The sequence below is a fragment of the Vicia villosa genome, unplaced genomic scaffold (assembly GCF_029867415.1).
Source record: "Vicia villosa cultivar HV-30 ecotype Madison, WI unplaced genomic scaffold, Vvil1.0 ctg.001471F_1_1, whole genome shotgun sequence".
NCBI lineage: Eukaryota > Viridiplantae > Streptophyta > Magnoliopsida > Fabales > Fabaceae > Vicia > Vicia villosa.
The window spans coordinates 133,987-154,396 of record NW_026705630.1 but is presented as its reverse complement, the minus strand read 5'-3'; the positions used below and the strand labels follow the sequence as shown (position 1 = coordinate 154,396).

At 37.0% G+C, this 20,410-nt stretch overlaps 2 protein-coding genes across 2 annotated transcripts; both read right to left on the bottom strand.

Moving 5' to 3' along the window:
• Positions 1–897: 897 nt before the first annotated feature.
• Positions 898–17,945, bottom strand: LOC131635365 (uncharacterized). The gene is made up of 8 exons (XM_058905980.1): positions 7,487–17,945; positions 4,218–5,138; positions 3,876–4,123; positions 3,588–3,791; positions 3,235–3,327; positions 3,041–3,148; positions 2,557–2,919; positions 898–1,315 (listed from the first exon to the last, which is right to left on the bottom strand). Exons 2-6 carry the CDS (start codon positions 5,002–5,004, stop codon positions 3,074–3,076), a joined length of 1,407 nt encoding a protein of 468 aa, XP_058761963.1. The 5' UTR covers positions 5,005–5,138; positions 7,487–17,945; the 3' UTR covers positions 898–1,315; positions 2,557–2,919; positions 3,041–3,073.
• On the bottom strand, positions 5,556–19,133 carry LOC131635383 (uncharacterized). The gene is made up of 5 exons (XM_058906005.1): positions 18,532–19,133; positions 18,069–18,233; positions 16,962–17,024; positions 7,936–7,998; positions 5,556–6,030 (listed from the first exon to the last, which is right to left on the bottom strand). The coding sequence occupies exons 1-5, from the start codon at positions 19,131–19,133 to the stop codon at positions 5,556–5,558; spliced, it is 1,368 nt and encodes a 455-aa protein (XP_058761988.1).
• Positions 19,134–20,410: the final 1,277 nt, after the last annotated feature.

Here is a 20,410-nt window from a genome sequence, read left to right as displayed (position 1 = left end):
ACATCATTAAAATATAACCCGTGCGGCAGCACGGGTCTCTTACTAGTTTAAGGAGTGAAAATAGGAGAAAAATGCATGTGTAAGAGGAAATTATACACTTATCATATTTTCATTAAAAAATAGTACCAACTACACCTAGGAAATTGTATCTAAGTATTCTCCTATTCTATATTCTTTAGTCTATTTAGAACATAATAGAATAAACCGTGATATATTTCTTATGTAATTAATATAATAAATGGTAATTCTTATTATATAATATAATTTATGCAGTGCTATTGAAATTCATTGTTTAAGTCAAATGTCTCTCACTCTTTTCAACATGGTATTAAAATCCTATTAAGAGGAAACCTTTCATCGTGCTTTATCCAATTGACACTACAAGAAAAAAGGTCTCCTGCCACGCCCAAGAAACCGAGGCTATATGCAAAATAACCGTGGCGTAACGCTGAGGCCACGGTTTGGCCACGAAAATCCAACTGTGGGATATGCGGCCGTGGCCTAAAGTATAGTCCATGGTTTTTTGGTATAGACCACATTTTTTTGACCACCGTGGCTTTTATAGGCCACGGTTTAGGTAGCTTGATTAAGGCCGCGGTTTATATTTGCCATGATTACAGAATTGTGGCTATATGGTAAAGCCACGGTTTCAATTTAACGTTTATTATACAATTTTGGTTCAAGATATAGCCACGGTTTGGTTATGACCACAGATTTAAAACCGTTGTTATATGTTATGCATTCTAAACCATTTATCTTGCCACGGTTTATTTCTGTATCATTACATAAATATGTCATTATATATATATATATATATATATATATATATATATATATATATATATATATATATATATCAATATAAAATTAACAATAATATTGATGATTAGAATCTAATTAATTACAAGCAAATTAACATTAACTCAAAAGTAAGTTTTTTTTGTAGTGCCACTAATAAGTTGGATACTAAGTTTTGATGTCATCCCAAATTCAAAACAACCATGGGATTCAAAACAAGATTCAAAACAAGAGCTAAATTAAACATAAGTTTCTCTCTAAGAGTCATCCCAAAATAACAAAAAAAGTTCTAAGAACTAGCTAGCTAGATAATAAAACTTCTTCCACATCTTTCCAAACATCAAAACTTCTTCCACATCTTTCTAAACACAACTTCTTAATATTCTTCTTGAACTTCTCCTTCTTCTTCCACATCTTCAGGACAACCTTCTTCCACATCTTCAGGACAACCTTCTTCCACATCTTCATGATCACAAGCTTCTTCCATATCTTCATCACAATCTTCTTCGTCTCCACTCTGCAATAAATATCATTCCAAACATCATTCAGCATATTACAACTTGTCCAGCATAAGTGTATCAGTTGGAACAAAATCAATAGAATTTATAAGTGTACTTGTCCAGCATTCTATATTATTTAGAATTTATAAGTGTACTTGGAACAAAATCAATAGAATTACTAGTCATGCTTGTGCAACAGAATCATGAATCAAATGGTTGTGCTCATCTGTTGGCTAGTCATGGCTAATAAGCACAAAGCATTGTCGCGCAAAAATAAGCTACATAGACATATTCACGGTACAGACACCCAAAACAGTCCCATTCGCTCTAAAAAATATGCACAATACCAAACTCATATTCATTCAACCATCCCAGACAATCATACAAGCTAGTGCATATGTTCACAATCCATACATTCACGTTGACAGAAAAATTAAGCTTCCAGTCTAAGCATTTCAAACAGGGTTACTTAATTGTTTTAACGGATCCCAACTAACAGTTAGTAATGGATAGAAGAGAACTAATACGAGCCAAACATTCGAGTCGAAGTTCATACATACGGTTCGCACTTAAAAAAGGGAGGGAGGAAATTTAATTCAAAACAAACCCAAGCAGCAACATATATTAACATACTAACAGTTCAATCCTACTAACATACTAACAGTTCAATCCTACTAACCATTTTCATAGTTAACTAACTTTGTAACTAAATCCAGCTCAGCAAACTTCCTAACTGAGACTAACTACCAAAAAACCAACCTAACAGATTTGTAACCAACTTTCCTAACTGTCAAACTGAATTCTCATCCCTAACTGAATCCTCAACCTTCCCTCAGTTTATATAAAAGAAGATAAAGAAGTCTTTTGAAAGTCTTGTACAAAAGCTATTTGTTCTCGTTGACGCACTATTGTTCTAGTCACATAGCCGGTCATGTCCAAAATCATTACTATTAGACAATGCATCAAAGAAAGCTAGTCAATTTATAGATCCAAGAAGGAAGCATGGATGAGAAACATGATAGTAACACGATACTTTCACGTTAAAGCTTCTGCCAGTTTGAAAGCCTGAAAACTGTATTTTTAGCAAAAGCAAAATACAAAAGATTCTGCATTATATATGCCATTGGTTATGCATATTTCTAAATTGTTGGCTTAGATTTAACAAAGCTCATTTTTTCATATCTGCAATATGATCTTGAGCTACATTCTAAAGTGCCCTATAGCTAGCTATCACTAAATTTTGTAGTTTAGAGTATACCTGTTCGCAATGCGGAATATGAGTTGATGCAGACGAATGTGGATCAGCAGGGGCAGCAGTAGTACTAATGGAACAGCCCATAGCAGTTGCCATCAAATTAGAGATCTCCTCGTCGCTCATATGTGGGTTTTGTTGCTTCATCATGGTCTTAAATAGTGCCTTCATACCATCCATCTCCCTCTTCATTCCAGCCACTTCATCATTATGCTGCTTTTTAATAACCAGAATTTCTTCTTTTATTTTAAGCACGGTAGGTGTTATTGTTCTTCCATAGCAACGAACTCGTCCAGATTTTTCTTTCCCAAACAAGGAGTTAAATGTCTCAGATTCAGTTGAGTTCTGAACTGATTCTTGAAGCTTAGACTAATTAAAAAATATTCACATTAGAAAATATTCACATTAGAAAAAGACATAATTTTCTAATAGCCTAGTTTCTCAATTTCTTTCAAATGTTGATTAAAGCATAATCAAATAGAAAACTTACAATTAGACTTGAAGTTTCCTCATCTGGCTATTTTCATTTTCGACTTTGTCGAGTCTCAATGAACATCTCTGCCTGGCTAACTTCCTTTCCGTCCTCTTTCTTAGCACGCTACATTGGTTGATAATAAACACAGCAAAAGATGAATCACTCAATCAATACAGAATTGTAAATTGAAGGTTGTATAAACACCCTACCAGTTTTGCACGAATCCTCGCAAAGTTTGTTGGGCCCATCCGATGCATATACTTTTGCTTAGCTCTGTTCACTGCATTGATTTTGCTAATTTTCTATATTCAGAAACAGCAAAGTTAGGGACAGCAAATGTTAAATTACGGAATCAAATATTAGGGACAACATAGTCATAATATTAGGGACAACATTGATCATAATATACAACATTGCATGATATTAGGGATAACATTGATCATAATATACATCATTGCATGACTAGGGACAACATTGATCATAATATACAGCATTGCATGATATACAGCATTGCATTGATCAAATGTTAGAAAATAGGATATCAATTGCTAATTTATCTTACTTGGATGTTATTGTTCTTCCAATAGGATATCAATTGCTTGAAATGAACTTCAGGTACAGTCTGGGGACGATGCTTCAATCTTTCACTCATAGTAGTGTACTTTAAAAAACAACTCTTTTTGAGATCTTTCTTGTAACGCCTCCAAGCATCATTTATGCGAGAGAAAAACGCTCTACTTCCATTATCAGGGATAATGAATTTATCCTACAACAAAGAAGGAAATTAGTGACAAGTAAATAAGGAACACAATTAACAAAATGATTCATATAGTGACAAATTCCCACATACAGCGACAAATTCCCATATACGGTCCTTGTTTGCTTTCTTCAAAGCTTTGAAGTTAGTATAAACTAAGGGACACAAGTCTGAATTCCTCGTGACAGTGCCAAGGAAACAACTCAAATATGTCACGGTACGATCATTGGGTCCAATAGGTTCTCCATCATCGTCTAAGACCACCTCTTCACAATCCGTACTCTTTCTAGCATGGATTTTCAAACATTGAGTTGGTCCACGTGTCCTTTTCTTACTTGCCCCTGTGTTAGATAAAATATAATTAGAATGGGATATAAATTCGAATGAAACAATAATAAAGAATGATGCATAACACAAAGCTTAATTAGTACGTACCTTCAGTTTGTTCACTTACAATTTGCTGAGTGTTTTCTTCTCCACCCATTATATTTTCTTCTTCCTCAAGATTTTCACATTCATCTTCTTCACTATTTTCCCCATTTTCTTTGAGGAATTCTTCAACTGAAGTCGATTTACACATTGGGATTCGTTTTGTCTTCTTCAAGCCACTTCCTTGCTCTGTCCCGGAATTTCCATCAACTTCTATCATTGCCCTTTTCATACGATTCTGGTTTGACCTTGAATCAGCAGTGTCAACCACCCGTTTCTCCTTAGGTTGCTGCTTTGCATTTGAAGGATTCTGCTTTGCACTTGAAGGACGTTGCTGATTCGCACTTGAAGCTTGTTGCTTAGCACTTGAAGCTTGTTGCTTGGCACCTGAAACTTGTTGCTTAGCACTTGAAACTTGTTGCTTAGCACTTCCTTGTTGCTGCTTGGCACTTGAAACTTGTTGCTTATCACTTCCTTGTTGCTGCCTGGTCCTTGAATCAACAATTTCAGGCCCTGTTTTTTTAGTAAGTTGCTGCCTGGTCCTTGAAGCAACTTCAGGCCCTGTTTTGGGAATTACTTTCTGCCTGGTCCTTGAATTAGTAAATTCAGCCCCTACTTTTCTGGGAGTTGTCTGCCTTGTCCTCATTTTGGTTGGATACAACACATCGGCCGAACTATCAATCCTTGAATCAGCAGTTTCAAGCTTAGATAAGTTGAAAAGTTCCCTAGATGCAAGCACAAAAGGAGGCCGGATGCCTACTTTACTAGGTCCTTCACGGTTCTTATTTACCATCTCACATTTGATATCATACTTCTTAGCCAATTCAGCACTGGATCTAAATAGAGGCAACCGAAAATTGGCGGTAACTTGTTCATCCTTTTTGCGACAACCGTCTTCTTTTGCAAGTTTGAAACCTTCTTCATTTTCTGTTAACATTGCAAAAAACATAACATTAGGAATAATTTAATCAATCATTGTAATATAGTGTAATATAGTGTACCTGTAATATAGTGTACCCATGCATATCTATTCTTCATCATAATGGAAACTTTTTAAAACATATCTATTCTCTAGATACAGTGACCCATGCATACATACATATATATATACATAATCCATAAAGTAAGAAAACTAACAATTAACAACATTAACAATATCTGATTTATATAAAATAAACAATGAATTTGTCATTGGAACATGATTGCCAGAAAGTAAGAAAGCTAACAATTAACAACATTAACAATATTCAAATACATAAATGGAAAAGAGATGTATTTGTTCAATGCCATATCCAATCAGTTACACCAAAAATGGAAAAGAGATGTATTTGTTGATGGTATACATTAGTCCATGAAATCAAATAGGGTATCATCATAATCAAAATCCTCTCCATCACTTTCAGCTTCATTCATTTCATGAGGTGTTTCAGCTATTGTTGCAGGTATGTCTTCCCTAACCCAATTTAATTCACCATCAGTATTTTCTCCGTTAGAAGGTGCTTTAGCTTGTAAGTTTGACGTGTCAGCAATGTTAAAGAAATCTCGTGGAACTGTTTGCAGAGCATAATGCCGGTTTGGATCAAAAGGGTCTTGGACATAGTAACATTGATGAACTTGAGAAGGTAGCACAAACGGATCATTCTGATAAATTTTCTTATTGAAACGCACAGAAGTAAGTCTGTATTTGTCTTTTTCAACCTCAAACCAATCGCACTTAAACAACACAAAGTTGAAGTTTCCATAGTAGTATAACTCAATTATATCAACAATGGCTCCATAATATGTGATGGGTTCTGTCCTAGGATTTCCATCCTTGGAGCTAGCAAAACTTGAAGTTAGTGTGTAGCAACCTGCCTAAAAATTTAACTTAGAGAGTCGCCACCTATTCTGAAGGGCGAATAGGAAACCCTACGCAGATGTGAGATTCAGGGTAAGTTACTATATTCAGGTCGAGGGAAGGTGTTAGGCACCCTCAACCCTTTCCTATTGGCTTTGAATCTAAGGCAAAGGTTTGATGGCTAAGAGTATTAAGGTAAGGTTTATGCTAAAGAATTGAATAAGGGGAAAATTGAGATTTTAGGGTGGGGGACTCGCCTTGTTGCCAAGTGCCTACGTATCTCCTTATGGAGAATCAGAGTCAACGTAGTTCGGGAAGGGTTGTACGCCATTTAGAGTTTGAATTTGATTTGATATGGGTTTTTTAGAAATTGTTTTGAAATTGTTTTGAAATGCGAAGTTCGAAGGTATTTTGAATTACCTTATCGTAGATTTGAACATCGCAGTGTCGAAGGGATGAATTTTGTAGTTCCGTGGTTTAGTGTGTTTGAAAAGGTTTGGGAAGTGTTTTAGGATTTGGGCGTACAACCCTGGTTTTAATTTGTTACCGTTAGTTGCAATAATCAATAGATTTGATTACCATGGCTAACGGATTAAAGGGAGGATTGCTAACCACTATAATCGATAGATTCGATTATCACGAATAGCAAATATGCGTATTTTAATTATCGTTACTCCTCATAATCGATAGATTCGATTACAAATAATAACGAATTTTTAAAGGACAAATGCTAATCATCGTAACCAATAGATTTGGTTAAAACCATTTAGCAAAATAAATTGTTATTATTTCAATTTAATTGATTTAAATAATTAAAATGATCGATTATTACCCATCGCGACCAATAGATTTAGTCGAAACGAATAACAAATTAAATCATATTATTTTGGCTAGAAAACTAATGGGATTGGACAAACCCTAATGCCTTTTCTAGGGTTTTTGAGATTTTATAATTAAAGGTTAGATTAAAATTAATTACATCGAATAATCGCAATAGTCGGGAGAATAACTCTAATTAATTATAGCCTTAGTTCTAACTATCTACCAAATTGTAATAATTGGGAAAATATTAGAATTTGTTTGTAACTCAACTTATTGAATGATTTTTTAGAATAATGATATTAAACCAATAATAGTAAAATATTAACATAAAATATTTACAAGTAACTATGTGGAATTAAAAAATTTAGACAGTAAGATAAGGACTCACGTGGGGATCCGCCCCTTATTCACCAGTTACTATCTATTCCTTATTTTATTTATGATAAAAACTAACCACCCTTTTTTTCATCATTATTTTTCATCATTTACAAGTAATAATAGTAAAATATACAGCCATGAGAGAAAGAATGAAAATCAATTAATCACTTCTATGTTAAGAGAACTCAAACAACACAAAATATCAATCATTCAAAGAATAGAGGAAAGATAACATTACCAGGTCCAAACCCGACACAGTGATTTTGGCAATTTCAGGATGCAGTCGAATGTGGTCGCCGATCGGGCCGAGGGTATGCGATATCAGAGCAGTTGGCGGCGTAAGCTTGAGGCGGTTTTGGATCTGATTCGGCAAGTGTTGCGGTCATCGTTGATGAAGGATCACGTGTGGTTGTTTCTGGCGGCGGTAGGTGCCCGGATCCGCTTCGGTTTGCAAACTAGTGAGTAGTGATGCGGCTTCCGGATCTGGTATTGTCGAAGCTATCGCGTCAATGTTGCCGCTGAGCAGATGAAATGGTATCGTTGCGATTGAAGTTGAACGGTGACGATGATGTGGACTCGATGATGTTTGTGCAGTATCGTGGTGATTAGTGATGATGTCTCGCGCAGGTGAGGTTGGATCCGTGGGTGAATTTTGAGCTTCACGGCGGAAGTCGATTTTAAACTCACCCTTTGAATGTGTTTATGCTGCTAAGCTCTATTGTTGTTGATTTTGAACTTGTATGATGTTTCCTGAAAACAAAGACAAAAACAAAAAAACAAATAGCAGGTACTAATGATAGTGGTTACGGTTAGATTGAAGGTCGTGACTCTTGACGGAGTCGCGGTGGTGGATCCACAGAGGATGGCTGAAGGATCATTTGTATTGCAATAACTGCGAACATGTGAGTCTAAGCATAAACAATAGCTAATTTGCAAGAGAGTTTAACACCTTTGAAAAGCATAAAAGCCTCTGAATGTTACATAATGTGGTTTTTTCTAGTGAGTGATTGAAGAGAAACAAAAGTTTTCGGTCAAAGAAAATGTAATTGTCAACAATAAAAAATTGGTAAAAAGGTGTATAAAATAAGGATTGCTTGTTGTTTTTTTTCAGTCTAATTTCTAAGTGGAATTTCTTGAAAGAATTGATTTGACTCAGAACCAGAACATGTGAGAGGTGAGAAGTCTCCCCCCGAATGATTAGGATTATGTACCTCTTTTATATTGCACCGATTAGGTTTTCTTTTTATTCCTAATGGGCCTATTGCCCAAATAACATAATAATAATGAAAAAACTCCTAATAATTAAAATTAGTAAGAATAATAATAGTTAGTAATAATATATACAAATTCTATAATACTAGATAATATTAATAATAATATCACCTAATATTAATATTAATATTAATAATAAAATTAATAACATTAAATACTAATAGTTAGAAGTAATAAAAATTACTAATAATAATCCAAAAAGATGCAAATGTTAGTAAAAGGGAAAAAAATATTAACAAATGATGAAACCCTGTAATAATTTGGGCCCCAGGTTTGGATCCCAAAACACCTGTTAATCGCACCCCATTATGTTCTCAGGATATTTTATAAGAGGGCGGGTTTGACAATAGGAATGTCAAACCCCATGGCTCTTAATTCTAATCCTTGAGGCGTAGATTTGATCGGGCAAATTTCGGGGTATGACAGCTGCCCCTGTTCAATCTTCTTAAACCTGAGAGTCGGATAGGCACGTCTGCCTATTGTAATCTAAAGGTAGAAGATGATTGGACACTGAAATGCCCTGAAATTTGCCTTTGTTGGGACAGAATTCCGCGGGAGATGGGCTTACAGATGCCACCCAAGGTGAATACCATTTCTCAGGATGTGAAGCAGATGCTTTCAAGAGGAACCACTTGCTTTGATTGTAGTACGGCCTAAAAGGCAACCTGAATTTATGCAATGTGTATGATGCATGCGATGCATGATGCAGTGAGCTTCTCAAAATAAATGAGAGCGATGTATGTATATGTACTATGTATGAATGAGATATGTTAGTTGGATGATGCATGACTATTTAGTTATGGTAGTCGAAGTATGTTAGTAATTCTGAAAAGAAAGATAGCACCTTTGATTGTTTGTTGATGATGTTTTGGAAGATATCACTGCCGAGAGACTAACGTGATAAACCCAATTGAAGAACGGTTTAAAAATCTTGTATGCCTGGAAAAGCTCCTAGAAAGGATGGAATACGTCTTGAAGAAGACTTCCTGGAAAGGTTCCTGAAAAGGAATAGCGAGGACCTTCTGTTGGTTGTGTAATTGGCTTGCTATGGTCAGCAAGCTTCCGCAGCTTGTGAACCCCCACTTACTATAGTGCTGGTAAGCTACTCGCAGTTTGTGAACCTCTCACTTACCATAGTGCTGGTAAGCTACTCGCAGTTTGTGAACCTCTCACTTACCATAGTGCTGGTAAGCTACTCGCAATTTGTACCTCTCACTTACCGTAGTTCTGGCAAGTTACATCGCAGTTTGTACCCCAATAGGATTGCTTGCTATAATTCTAGCAAGTTCACCTGCACCGACAGGGTTATCGGCGAATATCATCGCAGAATTTACCTGTTTCACCAGGGTTATCTGCGAGTGTTATCGCAGAATTTACCTGTACCACCAATAGGGTTATTCGCGAGTGTTGTCGCGAAATTTACCTATGTCACCAGGGTTATCTGCGAGTGTTATCGCAGAATTTACCTGTACCACCAATAGGGTTATTCGCGAGTGTTGTCGCGAAATTTACCTATGTTACCAGGGTTATCTGCGAGTGTTGTCGCAGAATTTACCTGTACCACCAATAGGGTTATTCGCGAGTGTTGTCGCGAAATTTACCTATGTTATCAGGGTTATCTGCGAGTGTTATCGCAGAATTTACCTGTACCACCAATAGGGTTATTCGCGAGTGTTGTCGCGAAATTTACCTATGTTATCAGGGTTATCTGCGAGTGTTATCGCAGAATTTACCTGTACCACCAATAGGGTTATCCGCGAGTGTTATCGCGAAATTTACCTATGTAGAATTTTGTTTTGTAAATACGTATGTATCATGCTTATGCGTTATGCACATGCCCCTGTTGTTTGTATAATGCGTATGTGTGAATGCTTACACATGTATATGTTGTATGTATACTGATGAAACGGTCAGACGAGGACTGACTACCAGACGGGAACTGGACTTTGTAATGGTTTGGATTGCCAATAAAAATTGGGCTTTTGTGATATGTATATGCTAATGCTAATGCGTATGCATGTATGCTAATGCTGATGCAATCTCATGGTTTTATCTCCTCAAACCCTTTGAACTTGTTTATTCCATGCTTGCACTTATACCCTGACTATGCTTATGCTGGCTTTGTAATGTTTATGTATGCTTATGCATATGCGTATGCTTGGTTGACGTAATGAGTGGAACGAAGTAATGTCTTCTGTAAGATTACCCGAAAAAGGTCTTTTGAATGGATGTGAATGTTTGTCTTGAAGAAGACCACATAAAGAGTTACGGTGTAATGTATCAACCAATGTATGTAATGCGTGATTTGTATGTATTTGTGTGATGCTCCAACGGTAGGTTATTAATAACCAAAGCGTATATAGTTCGCTGGAGTTGCAGGTCTGTTTGCTAGGATGGGGTGTGATGCTAGCGCGATTTCCCAATACCTGTCTTGTTTGAGCTCGGAAGATCGTAGTTAGGAGAAAGAATTTGTTCGATGTTGTAAAGTGCGAGAACGCCTTTTTCCTTTTGTTGTGTGTCTTGCGGATTTGATATCCGTTGCCCCAGTATTTTCATGGAGAAAGATGCTTATGAAGGAAGTGCCCCAGGGAATAGCCTTGTCATATGCTTCGATGTTTAGATTGAAGGGTGTGCCCCTGATCTCCAGGTCATGGAAGGTTATCCATAGTGTTCTATCCTCTGAATTTGAATTCTTCCCATGTCTGACATGCCCCTGTTTGAGATTGCTTTGAGATGTGCCCCAAGTCGATTGAACCTTAGGAAGACTGCCCCTAGTTAATAGGATGTTCGATTGTATGCCCCTGTGCTCCTTGAAATTTTTTGCCCCTGTTTAGGAGAACCCCCTAGATGTGGTTCCCCCGACTCCAGGGTCTTTATTAGAAATGATCACCTTTGATTAACCTATTTCGAGATTTCCTCGATGCTAAGTGTATAATCGTAGATGGTGTCGTACTTTTTGAGAAGTAGCTCCAATGGAATGCGTATGCAAGTTTTGAAATCAAAGTCCGTTATGAATTAGGACTGGATGGTTTTGAAAAGAATGCTTGGAGAAGCATAGTGATTAGAAGTAGTTTTAACAAACATAGGAGTCAGTATAACAAATTCCTGCTTAATATGCTTTCGTAGTTAACCTTGCCTCAATTAGGACTTTTAAATGTTGTAGCTTGGCCTGGTTCATGTTTTAAGAAACAATGGATATAAGGCTCAAAATTTTATTTATCCCACCCCTTTCTCCTTGATGTTCTCCAGATCCTAAAAATTCTACTAATCTAATGGATGTGCTTTGTTTGCAAGAGAATCGTTTCAGTTTCGATGTTGAGCAGAAGCCTTAATAGAGATCCAAGCATTGATGAAAATATTGTGAAGATCCAAGCATGGATGCGAAGCTTTGATGATTTAGCAGTCACCAGATTATCCATTGTATTTAGCCTTTGTTTTTATCCCTTATTTTTGCATGAACCAATTCTTTTGAATTTGATCCATCGGGATGCCCTAAATTTTGCCTAAGTCGTTTTCTTTTTTTTTTATTCATGGAATTTTTTTTTGACTTAGCGGGCGCTCTTTCTCCTTCTTCTTTTGAATACTCCTTTTGAGATTGATCCTTGGATATTGAATATTGTGACTGCTATGTTGATTTTGATTTGTAAGCTTCGCCTTTGATACTTCCTCGATCTTGAATATTGTAATGAGGAAGAAGGTGTTGTAAATGTTACCTCCATTGCTTCCTCAATCTTGGATGAATGCGAGGAAGAAGATATGCTTGAACCTTATGCTTGGATTGACTGATTCTCTTGACAACCAAAATACATCATTGAGTTAGTTGAAATCTACCCTGCCCCTGGTTAAAATCAAGGTTCTTTTGAAAAGTAGAAACAAACTCCAACTCCTGGCTCGAGGGGGTAACGAGGGATTAACATCCTTATATCTCCACTGTTTGGGAATGGAAACAATGCCTGTACATCCTCGGCTCGGTCTTACCTTGAAAGCATATGTTTAGCGAGACTTAGTTATTTGTAATCGTCATTCTCCCTCAGGTTTGTTAATACTCTTAGATTTGAAATTGAAAATAGAATAGAAGCGTACGAGTGGAAAGTCGCAGTAATGCAAGAGCGGAGCGAAAGAATTGATTTCAAAACATGCATGATTATTGTATTGAATTACTATTCGAAAAGTACAACGTTTTACATCAAATAGCGTTTTGTGATCGTAGGAAATACAACTAGAAAGATACACCTATTAATCCTAAGGGCAATCTCCTTTGTGAATCCGTCGACTTTGTTTTACTCCTTAGTTCGTGGACTTGTAGAAGTAGAAGGTGACCTCGAATTCCCCTTGGGCACGTCAAACCTATCGGGAACAAATTGCTTGTTAGCGGTGGGTTTTCGTCATATAGGAACTTCATGAGTTTCCTTTGACTGAAGCTCTTTTGCTTTTTTTTTAGGATAGTATCACACCATTGCAACCTTCGAAGTTTGTAGATTGATAGAGAGAACACCTATGACTATTTTGCCCCTTGGTGCGGAGTTAACATATGTCGGCTTCCCTTCATAGTAGTCCTGCATCTTTGTTCAGAATTTTGCCCCAGTTGGACTAATCCTTGCCCCCAGGTTATCGTAGAGCGTCCGTGTAAGTTTGTTATGTTCGTAGATGAACCCCTTATGATTAGATACATCTTGAGTGTGTCTATGAGGGAACTCTTTGTTGAACTAATCCTTGCTCGATGACAACCTTTATTGTATTTATAATTCTGTTATGACAAGGCATGGACATGCGGCTAGCATGGTGAAAGACATCCTCTTTTCTTTAGCAAGACTAAGATCTTTTATTCTCCTTGCTCCATAGTCTACGATCCTTTGATTTTTTGGGAGTTTCGAGAAACCGGCTAGCATGGTTGGTATGGATGCAGGCGAAGATAGAAATGCAAATGAGCATGTATGAATGCATGAAAATGCCAATGCACGCGTAAGCGAGAGACTCCTTGTATTGTAACCCGTGTATGCAGACGTGTAACATATGATCCTAGGAATGGCCTTAGAGGCGACATTAGACCCTCTTGGAATCTTTGCAGGATAAATGTTATGACACGCTAAAGGAAATCCCTTGGATTCGAGAGTATGCAGAAGATATCGGCTAGTGACCGTTCAAGATAGTCACTAAATCTCATGGCCATCGAGAGGCCAATCAACGTGTACCAATGAATTTGTCCCTCGTGGGAAGGTTCTCCATGCGGAACACAACCTATCTAAGGACGATATGGACGAAGAGAAATCCCTACAGGCTAGGGATGTGATGTGTAAACGGAGGTCCCAAACTCTACAAGTTAGAGGGTGCGCGGGAATAAGCATGGAGTGACCGTTCAGGACAGTCACTAGATTTCATAGCCATCGAGAGGCCAATCGAACGCATGCTAGTGAAGTTGTCCTTCGGGGAAGGACGCGTCATTGTGGAAACACATGGATGTAACAGAAAATCCCTGTATGCTAGGGAGTACGTAGTAGCAAGCACGGGGTGACCGTTCACGACAATCACCGAATCGCATGGCCATCGAGAGGCCAATTGACGTGCGTTAATGGAAATGTCCTTCGTGGGAAGGACGCGTAGTTGTAAGAATACAAGGATATAAAAATAAAATCCCCACAGACTAGGGGATGCATAGATGGTGATGTCTTCCGTGGGAAAGACACGGTCTTTTAGAAATTAGAGTCCCTACAGGCTAGGGACCACGTAGGGATACCTGCAAAAATTGAAACACATAGATATTCGAAGTATTGCAAACATATAGCAAGCACAAGAGTGCGAAAGTCCTAAGTTCATAGGTTCGACGTAGGGGGCTCTAGGGAGCCAACCTTTTTATGGGGGGTTCTAGAAGGTCTCATGGGGTCGTTCGTAGCCTCCGAGACTTTTTGTCTCTTTGGGTTTTAGAACAACTCATTTTATCCATGAGGTTCGAATTTTTGGGGTAGGTTCCCGGAGAGATCAGCTAAGTATCCAGTCCTGCCCTCAACAAAGTCAAGCCTCGTTTTGGACATTTCCGAATACTCAACCCACTCCGAGTGGAGTTATCAATGAGACTCGTAGGCGATTCATACTCCCCTAGTGGTCTCAAAGTTAACTCCCACACTTAGGTTTAACAACAATTTATATTATCCAGCAGATGCAATAAGAATAGCAAATATTCATTTAAATAAATATTTAATTACATTGCAGTAATGAAATTGCAGAGGAAAATAAATAAATAAATAAAATTTAAATATTTATACTAACCTCGAAATCCGGCTGCTTACGATTAAGAAAAAATGCAAATAACAGCAAATATTTAAATATACAGATATTATTTAAGTAAACAGATAAATATTTTAAACGATATAAATAGATGAAATTATAGATAAATAAAATAAATAAAAATTAAATTTTTTTTATATATATTTTTTTTAAAGATGAACCTTCCCCCAAACCCTGAAAAATGGCAAGTTTGCCAACCCCTAAAATGCGCCAAACCTAAAACCTATAGGAGCATAGTAATTCACCGTTATAGTTGTCCCCAGCAGAGTCGCCAGCTGTAGCAACCTGCCTAAAAATTTAACTTAGAGAGTCGCCACCTATTCTGAAGGGCGAATAGGAAACCCTACGCAGATGTGAGATTCAGGGTAAGTTACTATATTCAGGTCGAGGGAAGGTGTTAGGCACCCTCAACCCTTTCCTATTGGCTTTGAATCTAAGGCAAAGGTTTGATGGCTAAGAGTATTAAGGTAAGGTTTATGCTAAAGAATTGAATAAGGGGAAAATTGAGATTTTAGGGTGGGGGACTCGCCTTGTTGCCAAGTGCCTACGTATCTCCTTATGGAGAATCAGAGTCAACGTAGTTCGGGAAGGGTTGTACGCCATTTAGAGTTTGAATTTGATTTGATATGGGTTTTTTAGAAATTGTTTTGAAATTGTTTTGAAATGCGAAGTTCGAAGGTATTTTGAATTACCTTATCGTAGATTTGAACATCGCAGTGTCGAAGGGATGAATTTTGTAGTTCCGTGGTTTAGTGTGTTTGAAAAGGTTTGGGAAGTGTTTTAGGATTTGGGCGTACAACCCTGGTTTTAATTTGTTACCGTTAGTTGCAATAATCAATAGATTTGATTACCATGGCTAACGGATTAAAGGGAGGATTGCTAACCACTATAATCGATAGATTCGATTATCACGAATAGCAAATATGCGTATTTTAATTATCGTTACTCCTCATAATCGATAGATTCGATTACAAATAATAACGAATTTTTAAAGGACAAATGCTAATCATCGTAACCAATAGATTTGGTTAAAACCATTTAGCAAAATAAATTGTTATTATTTCAATTTAATTGATTTAAATAATTAAAATGATCGATTATTACCCATCGCGACCAATAGATTTAGTCGAAACGAATAACAAATTAAATCATATTATTTTGGCTAGAAAACTAATGGGATTGGACAAACCCTAATGCCTTTTCTAGGGTTTTTGAGATTTTATAATTAAAGGTTAGATTAAAATTAATTACATCGAATAATCGCAATAGTCGGGAGAATAACTCTAATTAATTATAGCCTTAGTTCTAACTATCTACCAAATTGTAATAATTGGGAAAATATTAGAATTTGTTTGTAACTCAACTTATTGAATGATTTTTTAGAATAATGATATTAAACCAATAATAATAAAATATTAACATAAAATATTTACAAGTAACTATGTGGAATTAAAAAATTTAGACAGTAAGATAAGGACTCACGTGAGGATCCGCCCCTTATTCACCAGTTACTATCTATTCCTTATTTTATTTATGATAAAAACTAACCACCCTTTTTTTCATCATTATTTTTCATCATTTACAAGTAATAATAGTAAAATATACAGCCATGAGAGAAAGAATGAAAATCAATTAATCACTTCTATGTTAAGAGAACTCAAACAACACAAAATATCAATCATTCAAAGAATAGAGGAAAGATAACATTACCAGGTCCAAACCCGACACAGTGATTTTGGCAATTCCAGGATGCAGTCGAATGTGGTCGCCGATCGGGCCGAGGGTATGCGATATCAGAGCAGTTGGCGGCGTAAGCTTGAGGCGGTTTTGGATCTGATTCGGCAAGTGTTGCGGTCATCGTTGATGAAGGATCACGTGTGGTTGTTTCTGGCGGCGGTAGGTGCCCGGATCCGCTTCGGTTTGCAAACTAGTGAGTAGTGATGCGGCTTCCGGATCTGGTATTGTCGAAGCTATCGCGTCAATGTTGCCGCTGAGCAGATGAAATGGTATCGTTGCGATTGAAGTTGAACGGTGACGATGATGTGGACTCGATGATGTTTGTGCAGTATCGTGGTGATTAGTGATGATGTCTCGCGCAGGTGAGGTTGGATCCGTGGGTGAATTTTGAGCTTCACGGCGGAAGTCGATTTTAAACTCACCCTTTGAATGTGTTTATGCTGCTAAGCTCTATTGTTGTTGATTTTGAACTTGTATGATGTTTCCTGAAAACAAAGACAAAAACAAAAAAACAAATAGCAGGTACTAATGATAGTGGTTACGGTTAGATTGAAGGTCGTGACTCTTGACGGAGTCGCGGTGGTGGATCCACAGAGGATGGCTGAAGGATCATTTGTATTGCAATAACTGCGAACATGTGAGTCTAAGCATAAACAATAGCTAATTTGCAAGAGAGTTTAACACCTTTGAAAAGCATAAAAGCCTCTGAATGTTACATAATGTGGTTTTTTCTAGTGAGTGATTGAAGAGAAACAAAAGTTTTCGGTCAAAGAAAATGTAATTGTCAACAATAAAAAATTGGTAAAAAGGTGTATAAAATAAGGATTGCTTGTTGTTTTTTTTCAGTCTAATTTCTAAGTGGAATTTCTTGAAAGAATTGATTTGACTCAGAACCAGAACATGTGAGAGGTGAGAAGTCTCCCCCCGAATGATTAGGATTATGTACCTCTTTTATATTGCACCGATTAGGTTTTCTTTTTATTCCTAATGGGCCTATTGCCCAAATAACATAATAATAATGAAAAAACTCCTAATAATTAAAATTAGTAAGAATAATAATAGTTAGTAATAATATATACAAATTCTATAATACTAGATAATATTAATAATAATATCACCTAATATTAATATTAATATTAATAATAAAATTAATAATATTAAATACTAATAGTTAGAAGTAATAAAAATTACTAATAATAATCCAAAAAGATGCAAATGTTAGTAAAAGGGAAAAAAATATTAACAAATGATGAAACCCTGTAATAATTTGGGCCCCAGGTTTGGATCCCAAAACACCTGTTAATCGCACCCCATTATGTTCTCAGGATATTTTATAAGAGGGCGGGTTTGACAATAGGAATGTCAAACCCCATGGCTCTTAATTCTAATCCTTGAGGCGTAGATTTGGTCGGGCAAATTTCGGGGTATGACATAGTGAAACTAAAGTTACGCCAGAATTTTGAGTTTTACGATTTGTATCTCGTTTCGTAGTTTGGAACCTATATCCATTAATGACGTAACCTGGATACCTCTTTGCAACAAAACTAGGACCTCTAGAAAGTTTTTCAAGTTGTAATGGCACATCATCTTTCTGGGCACGAGTTTTAAACCATTCACCAAATTCTTTACTTTGACTTTTGGCCTTGGTCCACATCCTTTTGTTAGTGTTTGAATTAACACTCTGATCATGCTCACTACAAAAGTCAACAATTTATATGTTAACATAACTCTAATCGTAGGATTAGTAGATAAATATATAGGAGGACAATTAGTTACTGTAGTACCTGATGTAAATTTGAACTTCATTGCAATTGAATAAGATGTATCGATGGGCATCATCCTTTGATTTCACATCAAGATGAAAGGATTACCTGCCCCCCCTAAAGGACGACCGACAGTTGTAAAGTAATCATCTGGATCGGTTTCAAGTGAATCAGTAACATCATAATTCCGACTCTTCCTATTCAACTATCTACATTTCTATGCAAATACCTTGAGCAAAATGTTATAGCTTCTTCAGCCAGATACCCCTCGACAATAGAACCTTCAGGATACGCTCTATTGCGGACATAGTTCTTAAGTTTACACAAGTATCTTTCGGTGGGATACATCCATCGAAATTGAACAGGACCACCCAATCTAACTTCATTTACCAGGTGAATAGGCAACTGAACCATTATGTCAAAGAAACTTAGAGGAAATATCATCTCCAACTGACAAAGTATCTCTGCAATCTCATCTTCTAGGTAATCTAAATCTTCCACTTGTATAACTTTCTGACATAGAGAGCGGAAAAAGGAACCAAGACGAATTAGTGGGGTTGCCACCTCCTTGGGCATTGTGCTTCTTACTGCAATTTGCAACAAATAGTGTAACATGAAATGCGCATCATGGCTCTTGTAACCGGATATTTTTTTGTCAGCAACTTGTACACATTTTGAAATATTTGATGCAGTCCCATCTGGTAACTTGGCAGCCTTTATAACTCCACAAAAAATTGACTTCTCGTGCGGAGTCATTGAGAAACATGCTTTTGCAAACTCTGAACGTCCTCCACCAATCTCCCTTGGATGAAGTCTTTCTCTAATTCCCATTTCTTGCAAATCATAACGGGCTTTAATATGATCTTTTGTCTTCCCCAGGATGTCCAAGAGAGTTCCAATAATGCTATCAAATATGTTTTTTTTTCAATGTGCATTACATCTAAATTATGGCGCAATGTATTTTGAGCCCAGTAAGGCAACTAAAAAAAATTGACCTCTTCTTCCACGGGCCATCAACTTTCTTCTTTTTCTTCTTCCCGAATTCATTATTGAAATATTTTAAGAGTTCAAGAATTTCTGTCCCGCTTAACATGGATGGTGTAGTCCTATGTTCTTCTTCTCCGTTAAATGATTTGACATCGTCTCTCCAAGAATGAGTTCTTGGTAAAAAGGTACGGTGGTCCATATAACACATCTTATGACTGTGTTTGAGGTATAACGAATTGGTGTTAGATTTACAACATGCACACGCCAATTTTCCTTTGGTGCTCCAGCCCGACAACATAGCATAAGCAGGGTAGTCACTAATTGTCCACAAAAGAGCTGCACGCATTTGAAAAGTTTGATTCATTGAAGAATCATATGTCTCTATGCCGGATTCCTATAACTCCTTTAGCTCCTCTATCAGTGGTTGGAGGTAAACATCGATATTGTTGCCTGGAGATTTTGGTCCAGGAATCAACAATGACAACATTGTATATTCAAGTTTCATGGACAGCCAAGGTGGTGTGTTGTATACCATCATCAAGACAGGCCATGTACTATGAGATAAGCTCATTGTCCTAAATGGATTAAACCCATCACTCGTTAAGCCAAGTCTTACATTGCGGGACTCACTAGAAAAATCTAGATGAAGCTCATCAAAGTCCTTCCATGCTTTACCATCAGCAGGATGCCTCAATTTCCCATCCTTTGAGCGCTCTTCTTCATGCCATCTCATTGACTCAGCTGTCTTTGAACACATGAACAACCTTTGTAGTCTAGGAATCAACGGAAAGTGCCTCAAAACTTTTGCAGGAACTCTACAGTCATTTTTTGGTTGCTCAGACTCACATCCTTCAGTTGGAGCATTTTGTTTCCACCGTGAAGCTTCACAAATAGTGCAAGAATTGTCCTTTTCATGCTACTTCCAAAATAGCATGCAATCGTTTGGGCATGCATCTATCTTCTTATAATCAAGGCCTAAACCACTTATCATGGCTTTTGTCTTGTAAAATGATACCGGAATGTTCAAATCAGGCATTGCTTCTTTCAACAATTCTAATAGGGCAGTGAATGACGTATTTCTCCAGCCTTGGATACATTTCAACAAGTAGAGTCAAATCGTG

Excerpts from the sequence above, each read along its gene's own strand:
- LOC131635383 (XM_058906005.1), bottom strand. The coding sequence starts at position 19,133 with ATGGGAATTAGAGAAAGACTTCATCCAAGGGAGATTGGTGGAGGACGT. Across the intron at positions 17,025-18,068 it reads CCTAGTTTTGTTGCAAAGAG|GAAACATCATACAAGTTCAA; the intron begins GTATCCAGGTTA and ends CTTTGTTTTCAG. Across the intron at positions 7,999-16,961 it reads AGCATAAACACATTCAAAGG|GAAACATCATACAAGTTCAA; the intron begins GTGAGTTTAAAA and ends CTTTGTTTTCAG.
- LOC131635365 (XM_058905980.1), bottom strand. The coding sequence starts at position 5,004 with ATGGTAAATAAGAACCGTGAAGGACCTAGTAAAGTAGGCATCCGGCCT. Across the intron at positions 4,124-4,217 it reads TGTAAGTGAACAAACTGAAG|GGGCAAGTAAGAAAAGGACA; the intron begins GTACGTACTAAT and ends TATCTAACACAG. Across the intron at positions 3,149-3,234 it reads CGAGGATTCGTGCAAAACTG|CGTGCTAAGAAAGAGGACGG; the intron begins GTAGGGTGTTTA and ends CAACCAATGTAG.